This window comes from Pseudonaja textilis, chromosome 2, assembly GCF_049901715.1.
Source record: "Pseudonaja textilis isolate UNSWEBS1 chromosome 2, rPseTex1.2, whole genome shotgun sequence".
Taxonomy (NCBI): domain Eukaryota; kingdom Metazoa; phylum Chordata; class Lepidosauria; order Squamata; family Elapidae; genus Pseudonaja; species Pseudonaja textilis.
Genome location: NC_141991.1, coordinates 226981695 through 226994122, shown reverse-complemented (window position 1 = coordinate 226994122; position 12428 = coordinate 226981695). Strand labels below are relative to the sequence as shown.

At 37.4% G+C, this 12428-nt stretch overlaps 1 protein-coding gene across 1 annotated transcript in view; it reads right to left on the bottom strand.

Moving 5' to 3' along the window:
- The window catches only part of THBS4 (thrombospondin 4), a 40435-nt gene extending 39890 nt beyond the window's left edge, over window positions 1-545 (bottom strand). Inside the window, exon 1 of the mRNA XM_087927193.1 lies at window positions 171-545. Coding sequence (XP_087783319.1) covers window positions 171-261 — 91 coding nt within the window. The 5' untranslated portion in view covers window positions 262-545. The remainder of the gene's footprint in view (window positions 1-170) is intronic.
- Window positions 546-12428: the final 11883 nt, after the last annotated feature.

Below are 12428 nucleotides of genomic sequence, written 5' to 3'. Positions count from 1 at the left end.
TCAAACTGTCTGCTCAGCAGGTACTCGGGAGGTAAGTCCGTGACCTACTCTGACTCATCCTTCTCTCTTCCAAAGTGCAGCTGCAGCAACGAGGGGCAAAAATTTAAACTTGTTCCCCCCCGCCCCCGCTCCCGCCACGTCCCTCAAGTCTTCCAGGGGGTCCGCCGTACCTTGAGGGGCGAGCTGCGCACGAAAAGCGGGAGAAAAGTGCAGCAGAGTCTGCAGCAGGAGAAGGAAAGAACCCGTCCGCTGACTCCTCATCCCGCCCACAGCCCGCTTGCCACCTCAGCTGCTTTTGGTTTCCTCGAGGCTCCGATAGTCTCTGCCTTCACACGTGCGTGGAATGGGGAGGCAAACCGGCCGGTTCCCCCTTAAGAAAGGAGGAAGCTACCTGATGCCAGGCTCCTCCCTCCGCGAACCGGGGCAGCCTCCCCCCCATCCCCACTTCAGCTAGAGCTGGAGAATCGATTTAGCAAAAGAGGCGATCGAAAGGGACCGAGACTGGGCTCCAGTGGCCAAATCGTGCGCTTCCGCTGCCAACTACTACTGGAGGAATCTCCAGGCGGGATTTAGAAACTCGACCTCCGGATCATCAATATATACGAGTCAAATAAGGGATACAAAACTCCCCATCATTTTAGCATGTGTGTAGAATATTACAAAGCTGCCCAGAGCAGCGGTGATAATTTTACCTTGATATTGTTACCGGTTTAAAATCTCAATCAAAACATGAAACCAATCTAGGCTGTTGTTCCAACTTGGCGTTCTCCACCTACGATGGGCTTTGATTCCCATTTCTGGAAGGCATAGGCATCTGGAAGATGAGAGCAGGATGAATGGGTAAATTTCATAAACAACACAGAGTACACAAAAACCAGTGCCATGTTTTTTATGTATATAATTTGTAATTTATGAGGATGTTCAGTGCAGATTTTGAACAATCCGATTTGACTGAAATGGAACTTCTTTATAGTGCAATCCCATGCAAAGATAGTGTTGCACGCATTTTGGAGTAAGTCCCAGGGTTAGGGTTAAATATGTAGAGGATTTGACATTAGATTTATTAGTTTTTAATTCTTGGTGGAATTTATTTTGTATGTTTATGTGTGAGCTTTATAATTAAATAATCAGCTCTGCACCTCTGCATGATGTGTCTGTGCATATTGCGGTCTATTATTTCTCTCTGGAAATGCAATTAGAAATCCATAACTCTCTTCTGTCACTTGACAGTAACATCCAGCTCTCTTAGACAGCATCCATATAATTTTCATAAAATGCTAACAGGCTTAATTTTTGTTCAGGAATCATTTCATTTTTAATGTTTCATAGTAAGACTGAAAGCAGGATGCCATATGATAAGCAGCAGGTTTCAAAAGTTATCTAACAGTTATGGCTTTGTAAGAGCTTTTTGAAATTCAAAATTAATGAAATATGTGTGGACCATAGCTCTGAGAATCTATTCCCTCATTTAGTGGGATTATTAGTCACATTATCAGGGCAACAGTATCTGTGTATTACGAAATGTTTTTAATTGAGTTAATGTACAGGTAAGCAAGTGCTACCTGCTAGAAAATGATATAGGCTATCCATTCTTTGCCTGTTCAGAATTCCAGCCAATCATTTCTTACAAAGAGTACAATTCCATTCTCACCCATTTTTTTCCTGTATTTTTCTCCCAGCTATCTTTCTAAATTTTGGGTCTAATGAGTACAGTGTTTTGAGAGTTTCTTGAAGTTTTCTTTGCCCCTTTGGTTGATCTCAAATCCACTAAAATTAAGCCAATTTAGGATTTGATAGGAAATCACCAGAAAATCCAAGGTACCCTGAGATTTAAATAAAAGAAAACAATGACCCTAGCTTAAAAGGAATCTAGAATGTAATATTGCACATTCTAGCTTATTAGTATTTTTATATCTATTTATAAATGTTTATTTATGCTGTCATATAATTATGGAAAGGAAACAAATGTCTCAACCCATATATGAGTTATAAAGAGCTTGGGTTAACACTTTGAAATATGAAATTCCACATTTGTGAAAATTTGCACTTCGATATCATTTTTAACAACTTAGAGAATTCTTTTAGTAATAGGGTTATGTTTCAAAATGATTTGCAAAAAGTGTTTTACACCTTGGACAACTACAAGCCTAGCATTATTTCCAATTCATTTACCTATCCTGACAATTTTTCAGGGTTTTGCTTGACCCTGAAAAAAAACCCAGTGCACCTATTTTATGACTGAGTTCTTAAGGCAGAGATACCTGTAAAAATTGGGCTACTTTAATTTATGGCACAGATGCTTATGTGAAGTCTAAAGCCCTTATTTCATCTGGTTTAAGAAGTATGTACAACCCTAATGTCTACTATTTTATTTAATAAAGCTAAATTCTTGACACTTTAATCTGTTAATCTATGAAACTGCCAAAACTAAAGACAGATTGCTAATACTTATTAACATGAAGAATATATTTAAATTCAGGCATATTTGTACACATTCCATTACCTCAATGAACGTTCCACAAATACCTTGATTGCAGTTGGTTCCAGATATAGGTAGTCTTTGACTTATTCATTTAGTTCAGGGATGTCAAACTCATGTTGCCAAGGCAGCATCATGTGACGTATCAGGACTTTTTTCCCTTTCATTAATGGTGTGGGCGTGGCCAGTGTGTGACGCATCTGACTCATGGGCCAGGAGTTTGACATCCCTGATTTAGTTCATTTAGTGACTGTTCAAAGTTACAATGGCACTGAAAAAAATGACTTATGACCTTTTTCCACATTAATGACAGTTGCAGCATCCCCATGGTCATGTGATCAGGTGCTTGGCAGTTGGTTCGTATTTATGACAGGTTGCAATGTCCCCAAGTCATGTGATCACCTTTTGCAAACTTCTGACATGCAAAGTCAGTGGGAAAGTCATATTCACTTAATAACTGCAATGATTCACTCAACTACTGTGGCAACAAAGGTAAAATGGAGCAAAACCCACCTAACAACTATCTCACTTAGCAATAGAAATTTTGGGCTTGATTATGGTCAGAAATCAAGAACTACTTATTTATTTATATTTCATATTTAACCACCCATCTCCTTCTGAGAGGTTTTTGCTATTCTTAAATCCTCGTTGCTTTGTTCCAGATAAAGGAATTGTTGCCATTGAACTGATTCATGTGCAAATATACTGTATTGATAATCAGTAGCAGGGTTAGGTTATATATAAGATTTCAAATTGTATTTAAGGTTAAAAGGGAAATAAGTTGGTTCTTAGAGATTTCATGGCTATACATGAATACAGAGTTTTCAACTCCTCAAAACTTGATGGAGATTTCTCAAGGGACTAAGGACAAAAAAAAAAAACCACCCAAATGTATCACTCAAACAGCTGGTTTTCTATTACTAAATGCTGGCTGGAAAATTCTGAGAACTAAAGTTCACCCATCTTAAAGTTGCTATGATTGAGAATCACTGAACTAGAGCTTTACCTCTTGACTAAGTTTCAAAGGTGTTTGGGTTTTTTTTTTTTAAGTAATAGGTTCCACAGCCTGAAAATGTTTAAAAATCTGCATTAGACAAATAACTAGAAATTTGGGACAAGAAACTGTTTATTGTATTTTAAATCTTCAGTTTCTACATGTGAGCTAAATTATGAGTTTCAACTCAACCTTTACAGTGTTTCTTTGCCTTTGTTTATATAATCACAAATTTCTATGTGCATCTTAGGCACATAGAAAATTGATCTGATTCTGCTGGTTTTATTTAAGAAAAAGTCAGTGCTATGAAAAATGAGTAATTGATTAAGACAAGTTCTAAAATGTATTCCTAGAATAGAACAAAAGAACCTTTATCTTTTCTTTTAAATGGTTTTGAGAAAAGTAAGCATGTTATTCTCAGATTGCTTATTCTGGATCATATCCTGAGCTTAATTTAATCTGTATGGATGTAAGAAGATACAGATCATTGTGATTTCATGCTTATGGAGTATTGTTGAAATCGTGGCATGTGAAAATGCTTCCTGCTGAATCAGACCATTGCCAGGTCAGGTGTGGGCAATTTAGGACTTTCCAGTTAATTTCATGCAGTCTTTGGCCTAATATCAATTCCCCCCCCACCCCCAATCTGCTAAATTTAAACTTCTGGTAAGAGCTACTTGCTTTTTACCGGAGGAGGGAATAGGATGTCAGAAAGAGCAAAAAGATGAGTATCCAAAGTAAGATACTTTGGGTTTTGCCTCTGTTCACTTCTTGCTTAGGCTCACCCAACCTGTGGCCTCAAAACAGGTTATTAAGGATCTATGGTACTTAATAGAACCCCCCCCCCAAACTCTGATTTAGTTAGTGTGGAATTAACTATTACAAGTGCCAGCATCTTTTCAGGTCCTGCCTGGATAGGTGAGAATTATGGGGAAAAGTTTGTGAGCTAATTGTATATCTCCATCATCTTCAAGATTAGATTTCTGCATTACAAGTTAAATTTTGCTTATTCTTTATTCAGTATGTATCAAGGTGTGCCAAAATATACAGTCTGGGAGCCAACATACATAAACTCTACTACTTTTCTCTAACTGCTATATGCTCAATAAGTCACATGAATAAGCTCCAAATTGTTGATTCTGAAGAATAGCATTATTGCTTTGGCTTTTGTTGAATAGAATAGAATAGAATAGAATAGAATAGAATAGAATAGAATAGAATAGAATAGAATAGAATAGAATTCTTTATTGGCCAAGTGTGGTTGGACACACAAGGAATTTGTCTTGGTGCATATGCTCTCAGTGTACATGAAAGAAAAGATACATTCATCAAGAATCATAAGGTACAACACTTACTAATAGTCATAGGGTACAATAAGCAATTAAATCATACTAGGAAACAGTCAATAAAAATCATTAGGATACAAGCAACAAGGTTACAGTCATACAATCATAAGTGGGAGGAGATGGGTGAAAGGAAGGATGGGAGGAATAATAGTAATGCAGACTTAAATGATACCACAATTGTTTAGCCAATTAGTAACCTGGGATCTAGGAGTTACACCAAATACAGAAGTAATTGAGTTCTTTTTTTAATAAAAAAATTATTTGGATTTTCACAAAACATAATAGAAGTAAAATTTCTTTTTTTGAAAATAGCATGGTCCCGGGTTATCACTTCTCCATACAGACACAAATTCAATTTCATATTCATCTTTGTGTTCTATTCCATATCTTATCACTATTTTAACATTTTCTCAATAATTTTTTCCTTCCCTTAGTTCTCTCAATCTTACTTTTAATTATCTCATTCCTTTCTAAATTCAAATATATATATATATAAAAATATAAAAATATATCTTTTTCTAAGTTTCAATATCTTTCTAGTCATTATATTTATACTTTTGTCCTGTTTCAATTTCATATTTTCTTTTCTCATTAAACAAAAATTTTCCTTGTAGTACTAACTGGAGTATGACACCTTTGTATCTTTTAATTTTTATACATTAAACTCTTATTTAAACTTCAATTTATGCCTTTACAATTATAACATTCAATATAACACATAACTTCCAGTCGAATTCTGCTTGATACATTCTTAAAATACACACTAAGTTCTTAAAGAGAAAGTATATATATAACATTAATAAATAAAATACATATTCTATTCGAATTCGGCTCTATCATTAATGTTAGTTATAATCTTTGACATTTTTAACATTTCTTTTCAATAGGGTATCATACTTCTAGGAACACTTACAATGTTTCCATAATTTTTTCATGTTTCTTTCATATTCCTCTTCCCTTAAATTTTTATAACACATTCATAATAATTAAAATGTACCCCTCCTTTCCTAATTTCATTCTCTCATTCTCTTTATTTCATTTATTAAACATTCCATTACATTACAATGAGTATTTTATCTATCATTTTAATCAAACTTGTTTCATATTTTCAAAGTTCATTTCTATTTCTAATATAACAATACTATCTTATGTACCCTTGCAGAATCCCCCTTTCAATTAAGTTTTCACCCATTATCTCTGTGTCTTCTAAATAGGCTTATACCCTTAATCCTTGTACGTTTTCCCTATTTCTCTATGTCCTGTTTCTGTCCTTTATAATTTATTTTCCTTTCCCTCTTCCCCCTCTTCTCCCTTCCCTTTTTGACCCCTTCTCTCTTAATTCTTAATTTTGATTCTCTCTTCTGTAATCCTCTCTTCTTTTTCTTCCTAATGTTGTAATTACTTTTCAAACTATTCTTTTTGGGGGTTGTTTTTTCAAATCTTAAATTTTTCACTCTCTTTCCCCCCTTTCTTTTCTTTTCCCCACATAGAAATACTTGGTCTTTGAAGATGGCTTCTTCTTTGTCCCGCCCTTCTTGTTCTACAGGCATTTCTTGTTGTTTCTCATAGTTCAGGATCTCCATTTCTAAAAATTGAAATACGAAGCCAAAAGAACCTCTTCCTTCTTGTGCATCTTCTTTCTGTTTTTTAAGTTCCATTCTCAATTCTTCCAAGAGTGATACCATTTTAAAAACTTTTAAACAACCACCCGATTAATTTTAGTCCTTTAGATCTGTTAGCCAAAAATCCAAAAATCACCAAGTAATCCAAATAATCCAAAACTGTTTCTTCTTGCTTCTTTTTTCCACTTTCTCTTCCTGGGGTTCTCTTATCTTGTTACAAAGTTTCAGTTAAAATGTATCTTTTAGGAATCTTGTTAAAGTTTCACTGTTAATGCCTTTCACTTCCAGATGGTCTCCTCCATTTTTCCAGATCCCACCCTTTTGTTTTTGTCTTTCTTTTAAAAGTTTTTGATAATCCAGAAATCTTTATTATCCCTTTGGCATTTTATTTTCAGCTTAAATACCTGTTAATGTCAAAGTGGATTTTTGCCAGTTTCTTGCTTAAATCTCTTAGTTGTCAATATAAGGGAAAAAAGAAAAAAAAACAAATCCTTTCCCTTTCTCTCTCATTCACCGCTTCAAAGTCTTCTTTGGGAACAATGTTGTTCTTTATAATTCAAATTCCAGGGTACCTTATACTGTTGCTTTTTCAGTTCGACATGGTCAGCCAAAACTATCCCTTCTTATCTTCCTCCTGCACATTCTTTTCCAGTCGAGTTCTTCTTTGAGGTGGCCATTTCTGACCACCACTGCAACTGCCTTCGGGAAAGGGAGTAATGGCCAGGGGAGGAGAGATGCAACTCTCCTCGATCCTGTTGGCAGTCTCCCCCCTCTTCACCACCTCTACAGGGTGGCTTAGCCCTGAAACCAGGCAGCTCAGGGCACTCCAGTGGTGAGCACAGATCGAAACTGCGCACAATCACAGATTTCAGTCTGTCACTGAAGAAGCTCAAACTGGAAGCCCTAATTGAGTTCTTATGCCATTATAATTATAGAGTTACCATTACAGTAACCTGAAAATCCTTTTGCAAGCTATAAGAAGGATAATTTAACATTAAATTAAATAAATCTTCTCCAAAGATGGAAAATCCATTTGCATCCCTACTTATTTATCATCTACCCACTCATTACATTTCTTACTCTTTGGCAAAATCTTAAATGCAGCCTCTAGCCATAAAAACATTTCTCACTGTTGATCTCTAGCAAAAGTGGGGAGATTGCAATCTCCAGATGAGGCTAAAATAAACTTCCAGTAATCCCAGCCACCTAGGCCAACAGTGACAGAAATTAGAGAGCTATGTCACCACTGATTATCTCATTCACCATAGCTTATCTCATTCTCTATTTCTTCTACCATAGTAATACTAATGTAATACCATAGTAATACTAATATATACATCAGGGTCGAACTGTGAAGCCTTTGGTGCCGTGATAAAATGGATGGCTGAATGGAAAGATATAGATATCTAAATATCTCTATATCTCTGCCTGCCTGCCTGCCTGTCTATCTGCAACCTGGTTAAATGTGGTAGGATCAAGAAGAACCCAGATTTAAGTTCATCCTCAAACATGGAAGCTCATTGGATGACTTTGAGTTTGAACCAAATGTTGTTTGTCAGCTCCATTGACTCATTCATTGTGGGGGGAAAAGAATACTTTGTGTGTGGCTTTGACTTCCTGAAAGAAAGTTCACATCTAATGAACTGATCAATTCTTACATCAAACTTGTTAAAGTAAAACATTAAAAACAGACTTTGGAAAATAAAAAATAGAGATAGATAGCTTCTTGGGCACTAGTGATGACATTACTAATGGATGTTTGGCAAAAAGGAAAATAGATGGTAGAACAAAGGATAAAGCAAATGAAAGCAGATCTTATGCAGGCATCAAAATTATAAACATGTAAATAAAAGAGCAAGCTAACACATCGAACTGAGTTTAATATAATGTATTCCTAAATAAAGGAGCATAGGTTTATCCTCTAAAACAGGGGTCCCCAACCACCGGGCCGTGGACCAGTACCGGTCCGTGGAACATTTCCTACCGGGCTGCTGGTTTGCTGGGTGCCGCCATCTTGTTTGATGAGAAAGTGCTTCCAGGTGAGCTTTTCTGGTTGGAAAGCGGCGTTTGGGTCCTGAAGGAATCCTCGCGCCTTAGTTTCATCGAAGGGGGGGGCTTCGAATGAAACTAAGGCGCGAGGATTCTTTCAGCACCCAAGGCAAGGCGAGCCAAGCGACCATCCCGAAGCCATCCTGAAGCGAAGCCCATCGACAAAGATACAAAGGAGGAGTTGAAGATGGCGGGGAGAAGCGGGGGATGGCTGGCTGGCCAGTCGCTCGGCTCGCCTTGCCTTGTCATGCATGCTGATGCCAGTACCGGGCCGTGGATCATTTTGTGATGCCGGTACCGGGCTGTGGCACAAAAAAGGTTGGGGGCCACTGCTCTAAAAGGTAGAATTTGTATCTGAAATACCGAGGAGATAAACAAAAAATAATTATATAGAAAGATGGCATTAGGAATAAAGTAAAGATTTACAAAACCAGTCCTCTGTCTAAGGTGGCCTACTTTGGGGCAATAGTATAAGGTTGGGCTATCAGAGGGACATTTTGTTATAGAACAGTCTTCACAAAAGTATTTTGTTGCCTTATTTATGTCTTTGTATAATTCATATGTTTACTTGAAATAATGGTTTCCCTGCTTCACTAGAAGTTTCTCAGATAACCCTGAAAATGGTCCACAAAATAAGTGCAAAGGTAATTTTGTAATTTTTAAACATATGCACATTTAATTCATCAGAAATGTGAAAAACAGCCAAATGGTTTGTATTCTTTACTTGCTTCACTACTGAGGTTATGAATTTCTGTATTCATGGTGGAGAAAGTATAAACTAAAAAATAGTGTTAGGAACAGAGGGTTTATTGAAACCACAAAATATTTTAAGTCACTCTGCAAAGACTGTAAACTTTCCATAAAACTTTTAACAATAACACTGACTTAATAGGACAATTTGCAAAGAATACTATGTGTGCCTTAGAATAGATATTTCTCTTCTATCCCCAGGCATACCAAATATTTTCCCAAAGATCTTCTTTTAAAGTTGCAGAATATTTTCTCTGAAGGACTTTTTAAAAACTGTACATCTTTAACACTTTAATGTTTATTTAGTACAGAACTTGTGGAATGGTGTTCTAAAATTTGGGGTGCATACATCATCCCCACCTTCATGTGCTGTTGACAGTTGTACAATCCAGGATATTCTAGTTCAGGGATGTCAAACTCAAGGCCTGTGGGCCAAATCCAACCTGCAGGGTGATTAGATCTGGCCTGCGGGGCCACCCTGGAAACAGCGAAGGACTGCTCCATGGTGCCTCTGCAAGCGAAAACAGAGCAAAAGGTTGCAGGAGGCCATCCCAGCCAAAAATGGAGCTCAGGAGCCTGGTTTCGCTGACAGAGCGCTTAGGCCACCACAGACACCCCCAAAACGAGTGTTGTCAAGCTGGCCATGCCAACCCTGCCCCCCCCAAGGTCAAACACAACTCTGATGTGGCCCTCAATGAAATTGAGTTTGACACCCCTGTATAGTTTATGTGAAACAAAAAAATGTGTTTTTTTCAACAACTTATGTTTAAACACTGAACATTTAAAACAATAATGGCTTAAAGGTTAAGATGCAATCAGCAACAGTTGAAAATCCAAGTTCATTTTCTTTCAGTCACAAAGCCATAATATGCTTTATGTTGACCATTCTATGTAAAGAATTCCAAATAAAATTAGAAGTAAGAGTAAGATGAAGAGCTATGTTTAAACACTGCACTGACATTGGGAAGAGCCAGGATTTAATTATCATCAGACAAGGAACCTCAGTGGACCAACCAGTATTTCACAGTCTAATCCAGAATTTCTCAAGGTTGGCTGGGGAATTATGGAAGTAGAAGTCCATCCATCTTAAAGCTGTCTGTACATTTAACTTATCTGAGGATAAAACTGAAAGAGGGAGTGATACATATCAACTTCAATGCCTGGGAAAAATAAACTTAATATCACTTATTTGTTGTCTTAGCCTTCTTGGGGAGCACAAATGAATAACAATCACATTCTTTAAAGCCAAGTAATGAACTTGCAATAAAACCGTAAGATTCTGCTTCAGTGACATATGTTGTAAAGTCAACATTTTTTTGAGTATGAAGAAATATCTGATTGAGAGCTGTTTCTTGTGGGAAAGCAATATAAGTGGTCAGTGAATAAGTTAATTCAATGTTGTTGTTGTTTTAGAAAACTTTAAGTATTTTGCTGAGCGTTGTTGAATTGTATCAAGAAAGCTTCCTCCTTTTACTGCAAAAAATTGAAGCTGAGAGTGTTTACACACAATCAAGATGGCCTTAGCTGAAGGTACTGTAAGGTCCCAGAAGTTTCCCCAAGCCAAGGAGTTGCCAAAGAGTGAGACTCGAGATGAGGCTTGCAAAAATAACTGCTTTTTTATTCTTTGGCCAAAGCAAAGTCTGGGTGAATACTATGTCCAAAACATACAGACAAAATGCATGTAAGGAATAGCCACACCCTGCGAGAGTAGCTCAGAGTATTATATACATTTTACGCTGATAGAAACAAAGGTTATCCAATCAGAGACAAAGGTTCATTATTAATGTGGGCAATGTCTTACTCATGCCCTCCCCTTCCTTATCCATGGAGCGTTCTTTGTCTGTGCTGTCCCATAGTTCGTTATTTTACACAGTATCCCTTGTCCTTGTGGGTTCATGCTCCTGGGTAATCACCCCCTTATCTATGGAGTAGGATGTTCATGGGAATTGTCTCCAAGGATGTGTCTAGCTCTGAAGCAAATCGCAAGGTGAGAAACCAGATAGAAAAAGATACAATTCTCTTACAGAATGAATTCCTAACAAATGATTTCCATCCTTGGCAAAATAGTACAAGCAACTTCTTTAACAGATGCAAAGAGCAAAGGTTAGATTGATTCATGTCAAAATGTCCTTTTAGTATGTTGTCAATCTATGCATGCTGCAAGGGTGAGCCCTATTTCACTAACATTGTTTTGCACGTGAAATATGAATTAGTCAAAAATGAAGTTTATTTATTGTTATTTATTATATTTTGTCAAGTGATTATAAGATAACAGGTATAAGTATAAACATAGTTATGAATACATGAAATGGATACATATAAGAAAAATAAAAAGAAACAATAGGACAGGGACAGTAGGCAAGTTGATGCGCTTATGCACGCCCCCTACGGACCTCTTAGGAAAGGGGTGAGGTCAATAATAGACAGTCTAAGGTTAAAGTTTTCAGGGTCGGGGGAAGAAACTACAGAGTCAGGTAGAGTATTCCAGACATTGGCCATTCTGTTGAAGTCGTATTTCCTGCAATGAAGTTTGATGCTATTTACCTTGAGTGTGTATCTAATGTGTGCTCTTGTATTGTTATGGTTGAAGCTGAAGTATTCATTGACAGTTCCTGAAAGTTAAGTGAAAGTTTTTTGCATAGCAATCTGGTCAGCACCAACAGTTCGATCTTGGAGGTACAGAACTGCAAGTGCAGCTTTCCCCACCAATTTACTTTGGTGAATCACATGCGTTGAGCTTGAACTTGATCATGCCCCAAAAGGAGATGAAAACCAGCTTAGTTCAGCGCTGATTTTGGAGAGCCAAGAAAGCAGGTGATATAGCAGCAAAAAGATTCAAAACACGACCTCACTGCTCCTATTTGCGGTCGCCCGTATTTTTATTTTTTATTTATTTTGATTTGTCAATCGCTTACAAGATAATAGGTATAAGTATATACATAGTTATGAATACATGCAATGGGTACATGTAAGAAAAATAAAAGAAACAATAGGACAGGGACGGTAGGCACCTCAGAATTGGATGAGGAGCACCAGGTTGGGGAAGGCGCCTGCCTTTTTTTAGACCATCTGATCAGGGAAGTCCCAAGGTAGCTGTTGACTCGGGCATGCGCTTCATTCGTTCCCGAGACCAACCGTCACACGCGCAAGCGGTAGCCTCAGCGCCCAGCCTACGGGGAGGCGAAGAC